The 20891-nt window shown below is 54.6% G+C and overlaps 1 protein-coding gene across 1 annotated transcript in view; it reads right to left on the reverse strand.

Annotated features, from left to right (window-relative positions):
• The window catches only part of PCNT (pericentrin), a 113399-nt gene that overhangs the window by 40752 nt on the left and 51756 nt on the right, over positions 1-20891 (reverse strand). Inside the window, exons 20-30 of the mRNA XM_032865506.1 lie at positions 20729-20814; positions 18166-18312; positions 15087-15238; positions 10587-10747; positions 10132-10370; positions 8429-8591; positions 7692-7904; positions 2780-3009; positions 1941-2057; positions 1813-1833; positions 926-1132 (exon numbers count right to left, since the gene is read on the reverse strand). Coding sequence (XP_032721397.1) covers positions 926-1132; positions 1813-1833; positions 1941-2057; positions 2780-3009; positions 7692-7904; positions 8429-8591; positions 10132-10370; positions 10587-10747; positions 15087-15238; positions 18166-18312; positions 20729-20814 — 1736 coding nt within the window. The remainder of the gene's footprint in view (positions 1-925; positions 1133-1812; positions 1834-1940; positions 2058-2779; positions 3010-7691; positions 7905-8428; positions 8592-10131; positions 10371-10586; positions 10748-15086; positions 15239-18165; positions 18313-20728; positions 20815-20891) is intronic.

Here is a 20891-nt window from a genome sequence, read left to right on the forward strand (position 1 = left end):
TAACATCTCATCAAGAAGTTTCCAAAGAACATTTACTAGGGAGAAATTAGTCACAAGAAGTGAAAAAGTTACATAAGTAGTTCAACTTTGTAGAAGGAAAAAGGGCATTGTCTCTACCTGTAGCATCTGATAAGCTCAGGAAATGTTTGCTAAGGGAAGGAGAAAGGAGATGGAAGAGGGAGCAAAGATGAAGGGAGCAGAGATGGAGGAAGAGGGAAGAGAGGTGAAGGGAGGAGGGATGGAGGGAGCAGAGGTGGAGGGAAGAGGGTGGAGGGATGGAGGGAGCAGAGGTGGAGGGAAGAGGGAGGAGGGATGGAGGGAGCAGAGGTGGGGGGAGGAAGGATGGAGGGAGCAGAGGTGGAGGGAAGAGGGAGGAGGGATGGAGTGAGGAGGAAGGAGAGATCAGAAGGGGTCTTTCAGCTCCGCTGCCACCCCCCACCTCTGGGGAGTGAAGCCCCAGAAGAACCCCGAAGACTGGGTTTAGGGAGCTCCTGGCCTGGGAAACGTGCAGGTGGCGCGCCTGGAGGGGGCACAGGGGCCCCACTGCCCTCCCCCCGCGGCCTGCCCCCTCCACCTGGCTTTTCCCGAGTTCCACCCTTTCACAGTAAGTCCACAGTTTCTCTGGGATCTGTAGCCGCTCTAGCAAGTCAGCTGAACCTGAGGTCGTCACGGGAACCCCAAGTGATCCAACCGGATGTGGGAACGACCCCGGAAGGGACGGAGCCCCTCGGCCACGGGGGCTGACGCCACCTTCCAGGTGCACGGTGTGTGAACAAGGGAGCCCAAGAACAGGCGGTCCGCGGGCGCGTGAGGCCTGGTGGCTGGAAGGATGGGCTGGGAGTGACGCGAAGCACGGGGGGGCGCGAGGAGACTCTCCCCTCGGAGGCCGTCAGGCCAGGGGCGCAGGGCAGGGGTGCTGCTACACCTGCTGCAAGGCTTTCACAGCGTCCCTCTGCCTCTCCAGCTCCTCCCGCAGCGTGGCCACCTCTCTCCTGCAGCTGGCATTGGTCTCCTCCAGACGCCGGATCTCCTCTTCCTGGACTAACATCTGTCTGTCCGCCAACTCCTTCTTCGCAGCCAACTCATTAAACCCATCTGATTTCTCTCGCAACTTTTCTTGTAACAATTTAACCTAAAACAACAAAAACGCTAAGAAATGCAGGAGTGAAAACAGCGATCTTTGCAGAGGAAAGCGCGGCCCGCGGCGGAGCAAACACTGACCCCTGCAAGCTTGTCTGCGGGGAGGGGCTCTAGGAGCCAAGAGACAGTGTGGGGAAGCCGTGACGCGGGCATTCTCTCAGAAAGACGCAGAAAAACACAAGCCCAAAATGTATCCGTAAAATAAGGTTAATTTTGTCGGGAGAGACACTACTGGGCAAGAAGGGAGAAAAACGCCAGGCAGGGCGGCCCCCAGGGGGGGCTCCAGACTGGGACCGGGGGCAGGTCAGTCCCCGACGGCTCACACCACTTGGTCCCCTTGTGTAACTGTGTGGATGACACAACCAGCACCGAGGGCAGGGGCGTGGGTGGGAGGGGCCCCCATGCCCAGCGGTGGGCTCCGTCTCTCTGGGCGTCACCCTGAGGAACTGGGTGAAGGCGTCACCGGGCGTCCGTCCTACTGCTCACACCCAAACCTGAGGCCACGACTGTCTCAAAACGTGCTCAGTGTTTGAAAAGAATAGAGCGGATCAATGACAGCCACGCCGGCAGGTCCGGCTCGGAGCCAGAAACAGGCCAGCCCGTAGCAGCTCTCCCTCCCCATTGGCCACGCAGGGGTGAGGCGGGAAGGCAGCAGACCACGACGCACCGTACCTCCTCATCCAGCTGCTCCTGCTGCCGTTTTCACATGGAAAAAAAAAAAAGTCATTCAAAAGGTTAAGTCTTTAAAATGCTCCAGAGACGGTGGCCGGACGGGTACTGCACGTGGTGGGCTGACTTACGTCGCTGACGCAGGAGCCCCGGGGCCGCGGCCGGGCCGCCTGTCGGAGCTGCTCCTCCAGCCTCTGGATCTCCCGCTGGAACTCCTCCCGCTCGTGCTCCCTCTCAACAGCCTGCTCCTGTGGGGGGAGAGGCAGGCGGCCTGGAGACGTCCGATGCCCTGACGGGACACAGCACTTCTCCCCCCGGACGAAAGGGGGACGGCGTGGGGTCAGGAGAGAAGGCTGCCCGCTCAGACGCGGACCGTCCGGGGGCCTCCCACACCGCACCTGGCCTTCCCCTTCCCACACATGTCCACTGGCCAGGCTGGGGGCTCCCTGTCACGGGACTCTGTGAACGGAGCTAAGGGAAGAGGCAGCCCGGCAGGTACAATGACAGGGACTTGCAGAACACGGACAGAAGGGCATCCCCGGGGCGCCACGTCGCTGAGCCATCTGTCCTCGGCTCGGGACAGGGTCTCGGGTCCTGGGATCAAGCCTCGCACGGGGCTCCCTGCTCAGCGGGGGGCCTGCCTCTCCCCCTCCCCGCTTGTGCGTTTGCCCTCTCCCCCCTCAAATAAATAAAACCAGAAGGAGGGACAGAGGGAGAACGAACAGCCACGGACAGCAGACAGCTTGGGCCCGACCAGGGGAGTGCTGGGCACGCGGGGCCTGCCAGGGGGGCGGTCGGAGAGCCCCCTGCACCCCGCACGGGCCCACGGCAACAACCGCCAGGACACGCACGGAGAAGCAAAGGGACCACGACAACGGGGCTGTGCACGGGCCCTAACGTCGTGTCCTCGCGGTGCACGCTACGGAGGAGACCTCTGGGGACGCCCATCTAGCGCGTTCCAGACGCTCACGTCCATGAAGTGGCGCTGGCTCCGCAGGTGCTTGTCCAGAGCCGCCAGCTGCTGCCTCAGCGCGCAGAGCTCCTCGGCCTGCTGGGCGCTGGCTTCCTGCCGAGCAAGCTGCTCCTCCAGCTCCGCCTCAAACACCTTCATCTGGGAAAGCAGCGCGGCGCGGTCCCTCTCCGACTGCCTCCTGGCCTCCGCCTGCTCCTGGGTCAGACCGTCCACTTCCCTACGAAGAGCTGAAGGCACGAAACAAGCCGGGAGGAGAGCCCCACAGGGCGGATCAGGACGGGCACGCGGACGGGAGCAGAAGCACGAAACGTGCGCGGGCGCCCCGCAGACCCAGGGCCGCCCGAGGACAGAGCACACCCAGGTCCAGCCTCCCTGGCAGCCCAGCCCAAAGCCCGGCCAGGACGCAGCATTGCCGAGGCTCCCAGACCCCACCCCGAGGAAACAACAGGACGCCCCTGGGGGAGGTCATGCACTCGCAAGCCAGCGTGAGCCCGTGTCTGGCCAGACACTAACCCTAACCCTAACAGCCACCACTTAGCCAAACGCCCACGGAAAATAGTCGAGTACCTCAGAAAAAAGAAAAAAAATTACATCTTTTAAAGTAAGACCGGCTAGAATAAACAACTTTAAAGCCTGAGAAAACTCTATCCTGGTTATTTCCAAGTGACACATTGGTTAATTTTCGAGAAAGTACGATGCTACATAGTGTCCCGTGTAGAAAAAGAACAGTCACTTCAGACGTCCACGAGAGGGCGCACGAGCCCCGATGCAGGACGTGCTCCCTGTGCTCCCATGGCATGAAGCCATTTCCGAGGAAAGGGGTCCTGCCGTCGAGCACCAAAAGCCAATCTAGGAGCCCCTGCGTAGCCCAGGGGGTTAAGCCTCTGCCTTCGGCTCAGGTCATGATCTCAGGGTCCCCGGATCGAGCCCCGCATCGGGCTCTCTGCTCAGCGGGGAGCCTGCTTCCCCCTCTCTCTCTGCCTGCCTCTCTGCCTACTTGTGAGCTCTGTCAAATAAATAAATAAAATCTTCAAAAAAAAAAATTAAAAAGCCGATCTAAAATTAACTGGATGATAAGGCCATAATCCAAGTGGAAACTGTAAATTCGTAAGCATCCATAATAAAAGGAGGCTTGCCTCTGATGAATCCTTGAGTGTTCAACCTGTCCCCAAACTGAAATTTTAATCTCATAAGTTTCACTACGTTTTACTAGCTTTCTAAACTCCTTTTGTTTTATATAAACCTGCCAGTCTTTTACGCCAAACTAGCATGACCAAGAACAGAACATTCCCAATCAACTCCATGCTAATAAGTCAGCACCTCGGGTGAGAGCCGCCTTCCACATGCAGTTAGGACAAGGTGCTCCCCCACCCCTGCAGCCCGGCCGGACAGCACCATTCCCAGGGGCCACGTGCTGGAGGAAGGACCCCAGCCACGGCACAAGTAGCCCCATGCAGGTGGTGCTGCAGGGAAGGTGTCCTGTGGCCGTTCAGGCCATGCTGAGGGCCACCCACGACATCGGAGCAGCCCAGGAGCTCCACTCGGGTTCCCCGAACTCCTCCCTCGAGACCTCCCAGGACAACACATCTCCCAGCAGCCGTGGTTCCCGCACAGCAGTGCCGGCCGCTGCTCAGGGCCGCAGTGGGCGTCACTGGACAGATGCTCGTGCACTGTCACGGGTCAGTTCAGAAGGTAACACTGGCATTTTTGTTAACAGTTTGCCACAAAAGCCTTGAAGTACTTTTCCTCTTTAGTAAAAAACTGGGGCAATCTGGTGCAGACATAGCTCATCTCACACAGCAGTCACCAGACTGGTTTACAAACCCGAGTCCTCGTGGGCTAGGGGACCAGGAGTGCCTATGAAGGAAAACACAGCATCTTCAGATGTGGAAACGGACGGTCAGTCAGCAGGAATCCAGGGCACATCCGTGGTCCTGGGCAGTCCCTAAAAGCCACGCTTTTCCGTAACGCCACCGCGACGGTCTGAACATCCGTGTCCCCCCAACATCCATACGTCGAGCCTCACGGTTGGGATCGGAGCCTTCCCAGAGGCTCCAGAGAGCACCAGGGCCTTCTGCATGTGGGACACAGCCCAGAGGCGGGCACTCATCCTTTACCATGGACTTCCACCCTCCAGAACCGAGGGCACAGCGTCAGTCAGTTGTACCCGTCCGCACTGTTCCAGGACCACAGCCTGGGCAGACTAGTTGCCTTTGGGCTGCAGCAGCTCCTGGATGCCAACGGATCTGGACTGTTAAAGGGGACAGAAGGCACGGCCCTGGGCGCAGCCACGAAACACACCTCACGCCTGCACAAAGGCAAGGCCGACCTGAGTTTCTCCACAAGGTGCACCGACCGCCAAAAGCTCTTAGAAGTGGGTCAGCCTTCAGGAAGGCCCCAGGCAGAACCAGGACCACATACTGGACTGTGCAGGGGCAGGGGCGTGGTCAGGGATGGTCAGGCGGTGCTGTGTAGACAGCAGCATTTTATTTATAAAGATTTACTTCTTTGAAGAGAGAAGGGAGGAAAAGAAAGTGTGCGCACACACGCATGAGTGTGAACGGGGGAGGGGCAGAGGGAGAAAAGCGGACTCAGCGCTGTGCATGGAGTCCAGTGTGGGGCTGGGTCTCACCACCCTGACATCATGACCAAGAGTCTGGCGTCCAACCGACGGAGCCACCAGGTGCCCCGGACAGTGTGTTAAACGACATAAGCATCTGCGAGTCCCAAACTGTGCAAATGGGTGAACGGAAAGGAAGAGAGCTCAGAGAAGAAATTCAGGGGGCGCTAACAATGTAAGAGGAAAGCCAGCCAAGGACCCCAGAGGATCCCAGAGGAGCGACAAAGGAAGGTGCAAAGACTGGCCCCACTCTCCCTTCTGCTAAGGAGTGTCAGGGCTCTGGGCGCAGGGGTGACCAGAGACGCAGAAGGGCAGCTGTGGGCACAGCCTTGGGACATGTGCAGGAGCTGCCAGGCCCAGGCATGGCAGAGCCACAGCAGATGGACCTCACGGAGCCGGGGCCACTCGGGCCTCAGGCAGGGAGCACAAGCCTGCTCCCCAGCTCAAGCCCTAGCTCTGAAGTCCTGACACCCTGGAAGTACACACATTCACGGGGGTAAACTCGGTGGACAGGGTGCGGGCCTGGCCACCCCGCAGACCCGGAGGCTGGGCCAGGAACACCTGAGAACGAGCAGGAGGGGCCCTGCACAGGCACTGGATCCACAGAGCACACGTGCTCGCTCCCCCTCCCCCCACCGCCACGTGCCTCCTCTCACACAGGTGCACCCCCACACACACGTGTGCTCATACAGGCTCACACGCAGGCTTGCTCTCCGGTGCACAGGCACAGGTGCATACCCCAGCTCACAGGCTTGCTCACGCACACGCTTGCTAACATGCCTGCCCACATGCACACACGGTCTCACGCATGAATGGAACCTCGCTGGACACCAGCAGGGCTGGGCACCGGGCAGAGATGGGAACGGGGGAGAATGGGACAGGCTCAGCGCTGGGGAGCACAAGACAGTGGCCTGAAGGAGGAAGAAGCGAAGCCCAAAGGAGAACGGGACGCACAGCTTCTGGGCAGCCGAGGAAGGTCCCTTCCACCCAGAGAGACACAGGAAGGAGAACAGGTCACCAGAAGAGCACAGGCAGACGGAGAGGCCGTGGGCACAGCCACGAGACACAGCAGTGGATCCCTCCTCGGAAGTCATGCTAATGTGAGATCCGCAGGAGACACACTTGAAGGTGGAAAAAGACTTAACGGGTGGAAATGACATTCAAGAGAAAAAACAAAGCTCGGTTAAGTTTTCAACATCAGAAACTTACCTCAAAGAGTGGAAAGGGACAGAGATACAGGTGGACAGCCGAGCAGGGAGAGGTGGGCACGATCACACACAGACCTTCCAGAACATCCCACGTGGGGGGAACCACGAGCCCCCGACAACTCCCTCCGCCTCAAGCGACCACGGCTCGTGGGACCTGCCTCTCAGCACGAGTAAGCCCGCGGCCCGGAGAGCTCACGGGACGAAGCAGGCCAGAAAGAATAAAGACAAGGCCGGAAACCCATGAGCGGAAGACACAGGACACAGCAACGACCAGCACCCCCGACAGCTGGTCGCGTACTGAAGGACGCCAAACGGAAAGGAAAAGTGACTTTCCCGAGCTGTTCGGGGTGCAAGAACAACGGCTGAGCCGGTCCCACCAAGCAGACCTGTGCACCAGGACCCAACCGCCCCAGAACCCAGGCTGACCGGGGCCCCGGCGGGCGCACACAAACGGGGACGCGCGCCGCAGTCGGCTGGTGGGGAGAAAAGCGCGGGAGAAGCCCAGCGAGCGAGACGCGCGGGCCTGGGGAAGGCCGGAGCCACGCGGGCTGCTTCTCACCACTCGGCCCGGACGCCGCCCCCGCCCACGCAACCGTCGGAACACTCCAACTGTTCATACTTGAAATATTTTAAATACGAAAACTCTGATCCCCTGAAATCACAACTTTCACGACCACTGCGTTTTCCTACTTCAGGTTCACATTACACGATTTTTAAAAAAATTTTAAATAAAAATTTACAGTAGCCCACATTTCCCCCCAGACTTGGTTATTTGCCTCAAACAGTCCAAAGCTCTTTTACTGGGAACAGCGACATTTCCGTTAGGCTCGTGCTGGCCAGAGGCGACACAGGCCTCACACAGGCGTCCACCCAGCCTGTGGCCAGCAGGACGACCCTGCCTCCCCGACAGGGCAGCAGCAGCAGCAGGGCCGCTGCACCAGCCCGCACGGGAAGGCCCTCGGCCCGGGGCTCCCACCGTCTTCCCCGGCCCTCCGCCACACTGAGCATCAGTAAACGGCGGCCACCCCCGCTCCCGCCCTGCGCCGTGTCCGTCTCTGACCCCGGGGCCAGCAACTCTTACCGGCTTCTCTCTCTTCCGCTTCCGCGGCCAAGGCCTCCTTCTGGGCGCACAGGGTAGAGTTCTCCTCCTCCAGCTCTGCCTGCTGCCGGGCTGCCCGCTGCAGCTGCTGCTTCAGGCTCTCCAGCTGGACCGCGAGGCCCCGCTCAGCCGCCTCCTTCTGGCCCAGCACCTCCTGCAGGCTGGCCTTCTCCACCTTGAACCCTTCGATGATGCCTGCGGAGACGCGGAGAGACCCAGCTCCTGAGGCTTTGCTGGCAGAGCAGAAGGATCGGTGTCCCCGTGAGGGCATCCCAGCCCCAGAGAGATGCGGCCAGGGGACACGAGAGCTGCACGGTCACGCCTGCGTTCCTGGAAGGACGGCACAGGGCTGGCGCACCAGGAGGACAGGGTGACACGCCCGGGAGCAGCCGCGTGCAAGACACCCCCACACCATGCGCCCAGCACACGAGACACTGTGACCACCACAAACCAGAAGTGTGGGGGCCTGTGGGGTCACGAATGTCGCTTCCTGGGGCAGGGAGGACCGACATGCATCTCCGCCCAGGAGGCCACTCAGGGGCTGGCAGCCTGGGGAGCAGCTTGATGGCACCTTGTTTCACGGACGAAAGTCAGAGGCCTTCCCCCACATTATTTTAGTTCTACATTTTGCCTGTAAGACCTCTGTTAACACTGCCCTTCCCCACGTGCCTCGGGCCTGTGTGCCCCACCGCCCTCCCCCGCCCACGACCGGGGCTCACCCTGAGCCTGGTGCAGCTCCAGCACCAGCTGCGTCCGGGCCGTGCTCGCCTCCTCCAGGCGCTCCAGTAACTCCTGGTGCTTTCTAACCACCTGCGCGGTCTCCTCGTTCTTACAGCTGAATTCCTTCTCAAAACGGGAATGGATCTGACGTGCTTCCTCCAGCTGTTAACACACACGGGGAAAATGAAACTGCACGTCAAAACAGAGCTTTCGTTACCACCAACGGGACCAGGATTCTGGCACAGTAGAAATCTGACAAAACCACAAATATTCTGTAAGCAACGATATGATCTTCAGTACTGTGTCAATCACTAGATAAGTGACTCATTCAACAGTTTTTAAAACAGACAACTTCAAACACACACATTCAATGCAGCACAAAAAATTCACGTTAATGAACTACTGATACATCTGCCCAGCAATGCTGTTAAGGGAAAGGGCACTCCAAAGGTCACAAAAACTGTCCCTCAGGACCCCAGAATCCAAGCAGGGGTAACCACCTGGCACTCCACAGGGAGGGTAGGATGTGGAGGCCGTGGGTGGGAGGAAAGGCTCCTTGGGCCGGTCACCACGGTGGGCCGGGCGCCTGACAGGTCTCTACCGCCCACACCACCACCCCCGACTCAGTCACACCAGGGCCCTCTGGGGCTCCTCTGACGCCACCCAGGCCTGGCTCAGTCCCAGACCCCAATCTCCCCTTCCTCCCCTGCCCAGCCTGAGGCTCCCAGGCCACCTTCAGGCTTGGGGGTGGGGGGTGCCCAGACTAACCTCTGAATTCAGACGCCTACGCCCAGCTGTGCCGAGACACCCCTGGGCAGCTAGCTGGGGCCTCCCTCCACCTCCTCCACACTAACCCTAACTCCAGCTTCCCTAGACCCTGCCTCTGAGGGCATCCACTGGCGTCCCCCTGAAAAGAGCCCCAAGGCTCCCTCTTCTCACACCTTCCCCAAGTGGGGAGAACTTACTCAAGGCCTTCTGGGATGTAAACAGCAATGTTTTGGCTAAAAATGCTTATTTTCTAATTGGGCTGAACGGAAGAAAGGAACTCTATATAGCTTTTCATAATTCATATTTAATGTCTTTCCTGTCTAAAGTGTTCCGAAAGGTTAATGAACATAATTTCCTTTGCTAGTGATAAGCTCTAAACACACATCCAATGTAACGTTAAATACTGCTGAAGGTAGAACAGAGTAAAGGCGAGAGATCGAACCATCTGTCCTTGGCCTAACACTCAGCTCTGACTTCCCATTCGCAGCAAGCCTACGGCTTCCAGAATTTCAGTTCAGAAAAGACTTCTGCTTAGGAAAAACAGGAGAAAATCGTTGGTAGAAACAGAAGACCAAAACAATATGAGAGGAAGGCAGGTGCACACCCAGCAGTGAGTTTCTGCTCTCAAACGCCCAGAGGAGTGACCAGCAAGAGAGGCCAGACCCACCTGGAAAGCGCCACGGCCCCTTCTCACCCTGCAGGTGCCGCTCGAGAATGACCAACACGCGTGTTCTGTGCCCAGCAGAGCACCTGGGAGCTGTGCTACCCTCGCCTATCAAGCTCATGTCACCGAAACATTCAACTTGCCCACTGAGTCAGCCTGTCACCCTTCTCAGAGGATGAGCAATGCCGGGAGCCAACACAGGGCCGCGGGCGGACGGCAGGCAGACGGCAGGCGGACGGCGGGCGGACGGCATGCGCAGCCGTGTCTTACCTGCCGGGTGGAATCCAGAGCCAGCTCCAGCAGGCCATCCACCGCCAGGCCAAGGCTCCGGTACAGCTTCCTAATTGGCTGCTCACACTCCAGCGAACTTTCTGGGCTCATGAAAAAGCTTTCGCAGATGTGACTGCTAATTTCAGCCTCTGAAGACACCTCCGCATAGTCAGGCAAAGTTCGGTCCAGCTCCAACAGGGCTGCCTCGGACGCAGGCCACGTCTCATCGAGCACCGGTGCTGCAAAGTGAGGAAACACAGAAACCTGCACACACACTGCGTGGCAAGCAAGCTCGCACGACCAGTGCTACGGCAGCACGAGCACACCCACGTCCCAAAGACAACGATCCGTCTCGAGCCTCAGGAGCTCATCCAGCCCAGCCCCAGCAGGGAAGGAGGACAGCACTCAGCGCCCCTGCCCAGGGGCTGCAGGCACAGGGCTGTCCGGGCGCTCACCTGCAAACAGGGCCTGGCCACTGGGCCGCGCATCAGGTAGGCCCTCGTCCTCCAGACAGAGCCCCACACGCTCACCAATCCGGCTCTTCAGGGTGACGGCAGCCCTCAGCGTCTCTCCAAACAAAGTGAGCAGCCTCCGCAGAGCGTCCCGGAGAGCTCTCCTGAACGAAGCACGGAGCGGACAGCAGGCTGTCAGCCACAACCCTAAGCCGGTCTGACTCAGACAAGAGGGGCACAGCCCAGGGGGCAGCTCTGCCAACAAGACCAAACCCTTGGGCTGCTGCTCTTGACTTTAAAAAGACATCATCTCATCGCCAGTTTTACCAGGCTCCTGTCCCTACTCACCGCCTTTCTAACCCTCAGGAGGAGAGCAGAGCACCAACACGGCCCTCTGTCCAGAGCACCGTGACCCCGTCCAGGACACGGCTGGAGCCGAGGCGGGGTCCTCACCGCTGGGAGATGCCAGGGCCCAGTGGGCGGGAGGCAGGCTCCTCCGCCTCCAAACATTCACAGACTTCCATCCCCACCACGGGCCTGGAACTAGGTCTGCTCCCAACACGGGGACATGCGACTGAACGAAACACAGGGAGAGCTGCCCCTTACAGAGCTGAAGGGCAGGGGAGAGACACGGGAAGGGCGGGAAAGAAGCAGCGGGACAGACGAGGGAGCGCAGGAACAGCCAGGGCCCCATGGCTCCCCGCGCTGGCCAGGCCACCACAGCGGACTGCGGAGACCTTGCGGACAGAGGGTGGCGCCTGCCCACCAAAAGGCACTGTCGGGGAGCAGGCGGGGGCAGGCACGGGGTGACCGCGGACAGGGCGGGTCCGGGAGCTCAAGCAGAAACTCAAGTCAGCGTCAAAGCTGCCCCCTCCTCCCCAGGCCCGGTGCAGGCCCGGATGGCTGTGGTGCCCGCGGCGAACCCCGAGTGCGGAGCACGTGGGTGCTGGGGAGCGACACGGCAACGACATGGCGCGAACACGGGGAACCCTGTGCTCTCGCCGGTTTTGAGCTTAGAAACGACGCGCATTGGGGCGCCTGGGTGGCTCAGTTGGTTGGGCGGCTGCCTTCGGCTCAGGTCATGATCCCAGCGTCCTGGGATCGAGTCCCATGTCGGGCTCCTTGCTCGGCGGGGAGCCTGCTTCTCCCCTGCCTCTGCCTGCCTGTGCTCACTCGCTCCCCCCCTCTCTCTCTGACAAATAAACAAAATCTTTAAAAAGAAAAAGAACGAAACGACGCGCGTCTGTAAGTCAGCGGACTGGCTGGGGCAGAAGCGACGTAGGACTCCGACGGTTACCAGGAACTGCGGATCCCCTCGACCTGCTCTACGTGGCTAAACCAGAAGCCACGGGTCCTTCAGGGCAGAGGAGAAACCTGCCCCAGCCCGGCCGCCGACTGTAAATGTCCAGGGTCCCGGAGTCTCCAGATTCCGCCTCTTCACAAAGCATTAAACTAACTAAACTGAGGCGAACCGGAGCGCCTCTGCCTCCGGGTCAGGGCGCGACCTCAGGGACCCAGGATCCAGCCCCGCATCGGGCTCCCCACGCCCTCTCCTCCGCCGGCAGCCCCCTGCCTGTGCGCGCTCTCGCTCATGAATAAATTTAAAAATCTTTAAAAAATACAGATTAAAAAATAAAGCAACTGAGGCTTCTGAGGCCCCGACCTGCCCCCAACCCCTCCACAGACACTCGGAACCGCCCAGTACCGGGTCCTGCCCCAGGGCTATCTTCGGCTCTTCTCTCGGCCCAGCTGCCCTCCTCCTCTGACCACCGAACCCGCCTCTGCAGGCCTCCCGAGGCCCCGCACAACCCCCAAGCTTCCGTGTTCTCCGCACCCAGAACGAGCTGCGAGCCCCAGTTCAAGAGCGTCCTGAAGCGGCTGAGGGCCGACGGGCCGGCTGCGGAGCTCGGTCGCCCGCACTCACACGGTCCGCCGGCGCGCCTGTGGGCGCCTGCCACGCCGGCTCGGGATGCGACCGGCCCAGAGGACGCGGCCCAAGGGGGTTTCGGAGAACCCAGCCCTTCACCTTCTGTCAGGGCGCTACCACACGCTCGGGAAATCACGGAGCCGATACCACAGCTTTTTCTAAGCCCGCTCACTGGAACAACACTCAGGCTTGTACACAAAAGCCTCACAGACCTCTTCATGACCACGACAGCGAATGAGACCATTCTACCTTCTAGCTGAATCCACTTGGGTAGCATTTAACTCTCTATACTTTTTAACAAGCTGAACTAGGATCTTTCCCTTTTAGTTGAAAAGGACCAGGACAGGGGCGCCTGGTGACTCAGTGGGTTAAGCCTCTGCCTTCGGCTCAGGTCATAATCTCAGGGTCCTGGGATCAAGCCCGGCATCGGGGCTCTCTACTCAGCAGGGAGCCTGCTTCCTCCTCTCTCTCTGCCTGCCTCTCTGCCTACTTGTGATCTCTGTCAAATAAATAAATAAAATCTTTAAAAAAAAAAAAAAAGGACCAGGACAGAATGAGAAAGTGGCCAGATTTACTGACGACAGCAAACCAGCTGCTTATATCCTACACGAGTAACCAAAAACCTGCTAAAATCCTCAATTTTCAAATCTAACAAGTAAAGGCCCCTAAACAAAACCAAAAAACTTACAGTTTCTGCTATTGCAAAGAGCCAGGATGCTGGGCCGGGCAGGGAGTGGGGCGATCTATTACAAATGTAAGCACTCCAGTCACCTCCAGCCCTCTAGCCGGCCTTTTCTGTTGTTATTGTTTTTTTTTTTTAAGATTTTATTTAAGAGAGAGAGAGCGAGCGAGCGTGCGAGCGCGCATGAGTGAGGGGAGAGGCAGAGGGAGTAGGCTTCCCACTGAGCAGGGAGCCTAACCAGCCCCTCTAGCCAGTCTTTTCTGAGGTAGGACAGGACAACCAGGAAAGTCCTTCCTGGCAGTGAAGGACAAGACCATTAAATAGGAAACACTTGACTCTTGACCAACAATGCTTTTAAGGAAAGATCTTGATCAAAAGGGAGAAGTGTAACAATTAATAAAAGAAAACCTCGACTAGAATGGGGTCAGGATGGGGCGCCTGGGTGGCACCTGAGCATCTGCCTCAGGCTCAGGTCATGATCTCAGGGTCCTGGGATCGAGCGCCACATCAGGCTCCCTGCTCGGCGGAAAGCCTGCTTCTCCCTCTCCCTCTGCCCCTGCTTGTGTTCCTTTCTCACTGTGTGTCTCCCTCTGTCAAATAAAAAAAGATCTTTAAGGGGAAAAAAAAAAAAAAGAAAAAGAACGGGGTCAGGAAGCTGGGTGGAGGAGGTGGGGGCATGGGAAACTCTCAAGCCCTTCCAGCTGCGTATCTCTCAGGAAGAGGGGCACGTTGACTATACACGACATTAAGATCCCAGCAGGAGGAAGGAGGGTTTCCTTCTGCCCAGCAACAACTCAGCCAATGGGAGCCAATCACAACTCAGCCAATGAGAAACCACTACACTTTCAATACAGTTTCCTCCAATGGACTTTCTGTTTACAACAGTCCTAGCCCTCCTTCCATCTATAAAAGAGCTTCCTCTGTTCCCCAGACTTGTTTATGGTGATGCACTAGCTAGCTTGTCCTGGACTGCAATTCTGTTATTCCAGAATAAACCTACCATTTAAAGATTCCTTAAGAAATTAAAAATGGAACTACCCTACGACCCTATAATTGCACTACTGGGTATTTACCCGAAAGACACAGATGCAGGGAAAAGAAGGGCCATCTGTACCCCAATGTTTATAGCAGCAATGGCCACAGTCATCAAACTGTGGAAAGAACCAAGATGCCCTTCAACGGATGAATGGATAAGGAAGATGTGGTCCATATACACTATGGAGTATGATGCCTCCATCAGAAAGGATGAGTACCCAACTTTTGTATCAACATGGACGGGTCTGGAGGAGATTGTGCTGAGTGAAATAAGTCAAGCAGAGAGAGTCAATTATCATATGGTTTCACTTACTTGTGGAGCATAAGGAATAACATAGAAGACATGGGGAGATGGAGAGGAGAAGGGAGTTGAGGGAGATTGGAGAGGGAGATGAACCACGAGAGACTGTGGACTCTGAGAAACAAACGGAGGGTTTTGGAGGGGAGATGGTGAGGGGTTCGGTGAGCCTGGTGGTGGGTACTAAGGAGGGCAAGTATTACATGGATGTGGGTGTGGTGCATAAACAGTGAATCTTGGAACACTGAAAAAATTAAAAAATAGAAAAAAAATTAAAGTTTTATTAGTTTAAAAAAAAAAAAAAGAAAAAGAAAACAAACCAAAAAACCTGACAATTTAATTTTAAGGTTAACTCCACATTACAGCATCAAATTTTGTAATCTGGCAAAATGTGAAAATTTGGCAAAGTGAGTGGTAGGTATATGGGTATCGTACATTACTCAGTACTTTTCTTGATGTTTAAAGTGTTTTTAAATGAGAAGAATAATGTGACACAGGGTTCCATCCTGCCAGGTATTACCATGCACTTGGGCGGCTCTGACAGAGGAATGTGTGACTGACCTTTCACGGTCAGACAGATCAATGTCGGACTTCAGCATCGAGATGAGATTTGTGCCTTCCTGGTTCTCCCTTTCACGCCTTTGCTGGAGCTGCTCCACTTCAGAATGGCACTCTTCTACTTCTTGACTTAAGGATAAAATTTGGTCTTTCAGCTGTTGAGGAAAAATTGTTACAGCTTTATTTAGAACAATTTAGTCAGGAATAAACTTCTGTAAGAAACACTCATCATCCTAGTTAATAGTGATTAAAGGTGAAAATTAATAATTTTCTAGTTACTAATTTTACTAATTACAGGGGTTCCCCCCCAACCCCGCCATTATTCACTGCCTACAAAAACAGAACACATAAACATTCTAGCCTGCCCCAGGCACCGAGGGAAGGGGCAAACTCACCAGAGATTACTCTCACAAGTAAGAACTCAAAATCTCTTTTATATTCATTCAGAATAAATACCAGTTTCTAGACAAGTGAAGATCATTCTTATTTATTTCTACTTGAAAAAGGAGCCAACAAAGGTGCCTGGGAGGCCCAGTCAGCTGAGCATCCAACTCTGGGTTCTGGCTCAGGTCGTCATCTCGGGGTCCTGGGACAGAGCCCCAGTTAGGCTGAGCTCAGAAGAGAGTTTGCTTGCGATTCTCTCTCTCCCTCTGCCCCTCCTACTTGTGCACACGCACACTCTAAGTTAAATAAATAAGTCTTTAAAAAAAAAACCAGTCAACTATCATGGGGTCTCAGTGAGCCGGTGGGGTGGGTGGCACCAGCTACCCTGGGCACCCCTGGCTACTGTGGGCTCCCCAGGTTGCCCGAGCACTGAGCACAGGTCACTGCAGTTTTGTTGTGCAGCTTAGTGAAATGACAAGTATGTCTTCCCAGCAATGCAGTGACCTGAGCCCAGAGCCAACCACAGTGATTACTCAGGGCTGGCTGAGTTGATGGTCAAGAACTCGGGCATCGTCCCCACAGAGAACGTGACAGAGCGTGACTATGCACACAGAGCCAGGCAGACCGCGGGCCTGTCCTCCACTGCTACCAACAATCAGGAACAATGGGTGTCCACAGCGGCCGATGCGTGACACGCCTAGTGTCTCGAGCTCTAGAATCAGACGCGTGGAGCCCGGAAGCAAGTGGACTCCAGGTGCAGAACCCAGCTGGCGAGGACAGCTCTGCAGCCAGGAGTAGGAAAAGAAGGTTTGCGTGGAGTAGGAAATGGGTAAGAGAACCCCAGGTCGGACCCATAAAATGCTAGCAAGTACAAAAAGGAAACCAAAACCAGATAAAAGAAGAGTGTAGTTTTGAAACCCCGTACCAGGAGCGAAAGAAAACTGTAAAAACAATTTCAATGCTGTGCTTGTAGGGAAATTAGAAAAAAATAGTTCCATAAACCACTGATGACATCACACGAAGATGGCAAACGATGACCAGAAACAAACAAAAGAGAAGAGAGGATGCTGCCAGCTCACGAAACCGGTGCCCGGACGGCTCCAGGCCTGGCTTGGCCCCCGCTGTGGGGTGTGAAGAGAAGGCAGACGCCCGCCAGACGTGCAGCACGGAGCTCTAGTCCCACGGGCGGCTGCGGGCTGAGGCAGCAGCACCGCGAGGGCCAGCGGCACAGGCCTCCACAGAGGCTGGGTCCACTTTTGAGCCTACGGTACACAGACTTTTCCCTCTGCCGGTCCTGCTCCCTCCTTTTCAAAAAAACTGTATGGTGACTGGAAAAACCTAACAGATACATCTCTAGTGACACTGATCAAAAAAGAGGAAAGTACAAATAAACATCCTAACAAAACTTTTTCTGGGGCACCTGGGTGGCTCAGTCAGTTAAGCGTCTGCCTCCAGTTCAGGTCATGATCCTGGGGTCCTGGGATCGAGTCCTGCCTCAGGCTTCCCGCTCACTGGGGAGCCTGCTTCTCCCTCTCCCTCTGCTTGTGCTCTCTGTCAAAAAAGTAAATAAAATCTTAAAAAAAAAAAAAGGTAAAAAAAAAAGAAAAACAATATTATTACACTCCTGAAAGGTCTACATTGTGAGACTATCTCAAAAAATAGTACAAATAGGGGCACCTGGCTGCTAGAGTATGTGACTCCTGATCTCAGGGTCCTGCGTTCAAGCCCCACGCTGTGTGTGGAGCATACTTAAAAAAAAAGAAAAGAAAACAGTAAAACTGCACATACTAAACTTACAAAGGAATAACAAAAAACCAAATCCAATTCAAAAACCATCAAAGAACCTGAACAGACATTTCTCCGAAGACAAATGAATGGCCAATAAGCTCCTGAAAAGATGCTCGTCACTCACCACCAAGGACACACACATCAGAACCACGATGTGGTCCCACCTCACGCCCGCTGTGACGTGATCATAAACAGAGAGAAGACGGTGAACAAATGATGGCTGTGGAGAAACCGGAGCCCCGGGCGCAGCTGGCAGGGACACGTGATGGGGCAGCACCAGGAAGACAGCACAGCGGCTCCTCAAGACAAAAACAGAGTCACCAGGACCCGGCAATCCTGTTCCTAGATGCACACAGCCCGAACCGACGGCAGGGACCGGGACAAGACTTGTACACATGGGGACATTATTCACAGCAGCCAAGACGGAGAAACCACCATCTAGAGGTCTGTCAGCAGCCAAATCCATGAAGAGAGCAGCACGACGCGCATCTCTATGTAACAGAATTATCACTGCCACAAAACACCGAGACGCTCTGACCCACACTGCACACGGCGGGCCCCGCGGACGTTGCACGGAGTCACTAAACCAGACACAGGAGGACTAATGCTGTTGACCCCATCACAGGAGGCCCCGGAAGCGGTCAGATTCAGCGCACAAGGCAGAAGAATGGGTGCCAGGGGCTGGAGGGAGGGAAAGGGGAGCCTGTGGGCAGTGGGGGTAGTTTCTGCTTGTGGTGAGGATGAGCAGTTCCGGAAACGGACAGCGGTGATAGCTGCACAACCCTGTGAACGGGGTTTAATGCCCCTGAACTGTACCACTTAAAAATGATTAAAATGGTAAATTTTATGGTATGCACATTTTACCACACACACAAAAAATAAAAACAAAGAAAAGACACTTGCCACGTACCCGTAGAATTTGGTCATTCTTCTCCTGAAGCTGCAGAATCAAAGACTCTTCCTCTTTTCGGTGAAGAGACTGTGCCTGCTCACGCTCCAGCCTAGGGCTCTCCTCCTGTTCACGCGAAGCAGCTCTCCTTTCACCTTCAAATTCACCCTGTTAACAAAAACAACAAAAATGTCACTCTAAGCTCTAAAAGTTATGCTTGTTCCATTTCCTCGTTGTTTGCTAAAACACAGTTCATTGAACAAGTATTTATTGAGTCCACCCTGTGCCAAGAGCAGTGATCAAAAGGGACGAAGCCGCTACCCACAGTGAACACGTATTCAATGTGCTTCCCACGGAGAACATCAGCTCGTTTCTTTTCCCAAACGATCACATTAAGAAATTACCCATCACCACGATACCACGACCATCAGAATCCAAGATATTTAGAAACAAACTTCCTTTGGTTTCAAAACATAAACCCTATTTCTTCCTAAATAATAAACATTGTTCTTCATAAGGTTCACCTAACAAATTATATTAATGAAATAAGCTTTTTTTTTTTAAGGCCATCGTTAAAAAAAAAAAAAAATATATATATATATATATATATATAAACCCTATATATATATATTATTTATTTATTTATTTGAGAGAGAGAATGAGAGAGCGCAAGCACGAGATGGGGGAAGTCAGAGGGAGAAGCAGACTCTCCGCCAAGCAGGGAGCCTGATGCGGAACTCCATTCCCTGGACTCCAGGATTATGACCTGAGCTGAAGGCAGTGGCTCGACCAACTGAGCCACCCAGGCATCCTTAATGAAATAAGCTTTAAACAAACAACCAAACAAACAAAACAACAACTACAGAGGCAGCACTTTCAAAATGGCAGAATAAGGACATTCAAGAAGACATTCCTCTATAACAGCACTGAGAACACTGACAGAAACTGTCAAAACGCAACTTCTTCAGAGCTCTGGAAATTAAGAAAGACTTGTAACAATCCAGAGTTTACTAAAAACAAAGTTTGAGTCTCCATCCAAACAGCAGCTATGAGGTACTTAAAACTTGCCCTAATCCCATCCCTCCCACCTCTGGTAGAGCTCTGCAAACAGCCTCCCGCAGTCATAAGGGTTGGGGGGGACCAGAGGGGTTCAGAGCTCCTCAAGAGCACCAGCCCGCCAACTATCACCAACTGACCTATCCTGCAGCTCACTAAGCAGCTCCATTCTCAAGGATGAGCTCACAGAGCTCACTCTGTCAACAACCCTACTGCCAGGCCACTTATCACAATCAACCAACAGCTACTGCTTAACATCATAGTGGCCTGAAACCCATTAACTTGTCGCAGCTGGGGCCAATAAGAGGTAAACGAAAAAAGCTTAAAAGGAAACACTATAGAGAATGAGGTGTCAACAGGGAGCTCTGAAAGGCTCCAGCATATTCCTGGGAATTTAGGAAGCAAGTATAGGGCTATGTACCTATCAAGGAAAAGCTGAGAAGGCTCTAACACTCCTTGTTGACCTCACACTCACACAAAGTCAAAGCTAAGGAAGAAACCGCCCACCAGGGCACTGGAAGCATGCCCCAGCCAGAGCCCCTCGGTAAAGAGACAGATTAGAAAGTGGAACTGTAGAGCTATTCTGGAGCTGAGAGGTACAATTACTGAAACGAAAAATTCACTAGAGAGGCTCAACAGTAAATTCAAATGGGCAGAAGAATCAGCAAATATGAAGATAGATCAAATAGGACTATTTGGTCTGAAGAATAAAAAGAAAAAAGAATAAAGAAAAGTAAATAGAAAAATGCCTTGGGTGTCCAACTCTTGATTTCAGCTCAGGCCATAATCTCAGAGATTCTCTCTCTCTATCCCTCTCACCCTCCCCCTGCTCACGTGCTCACTCTCTCGCTCTCTCTTTAAATAAATAAATAAGTAAAATCTCTAAAAAGAAGAAAGAAAGAAAAGTAAACAGAGCTCCCAAGGCCTGTGGGACACTCTCAAAGCCCAACATACACGTGATGGGAGTCGCAGAGGAGAGGAGAAAGGAACAAGGTAGAAAGCCTGCTTTATGATATAATGGCCCAAAACCACAACTTGGATGAAAAAATATTAATCTACAAACACAAGAAGCCCAATTAACCCCAGGTAGGATAGATTCAAAGAGATCCACACCAAGAGACATCCCAATTAAACTGTGAAAGACTAAGGAAAAGAATCTTGAAAGCAGAAAGATGACGGAGGAGTAGGGCACCCTCTTTCAACCGGTCCCCTGAACTGAGCTGGATATCTGCCAGGCCACTCTGAGCACCCACGAAATCAGCCTGAGATGCAAGAAGGTACATCTGGATTCCTACAAATGGAGTGTCTCAGGCAGCTGGTCTCGAGGTCTGAAGCGGGGAGCTGAGACTCTATGCGTAGACATCGGAAGATAATCAGAAGGGGGAGGGAGTGGGATCCAGCACCACTGGAGCAGTGCCTGGACCTGGAAGCAAAGGGAGGGAATGCTGCCGTGGGGCCCACAACCCAGGAAGCTAAGGTGTTTAACAGAACAGATAGTAATGGAGACAGTGCGGCCTGGAGAGCTCACCGGAGAACAGACGGCGATCTCAGTCTTCTGAGACAGGAGCCTGGACATAGTCACTTCAGCTCTCTCAGAAGAGATGGGAAAGCCACCTGCGGAAAGCCGCCAGAGAACAAAAGCCCCCCAAAACTGGTTTTCACTGAGCCCACTCCCACCTCCGGGCATGGCA

Source organism: Lontra canadensis, unplaced genomic scaffold (assembly GCF_010015895.1).
Source record: "Lontra canadensis isolate GAN:19392208 unplaced genomic scaffold, GSC_riverotter_1.0 scaffold29, whole genome shotgun sequence".
NCBI lineage: Eukaryota > Metazoa > Chordata > Mammalia > Carnivora > Mustelidae > Lontra > Lontra canadensis.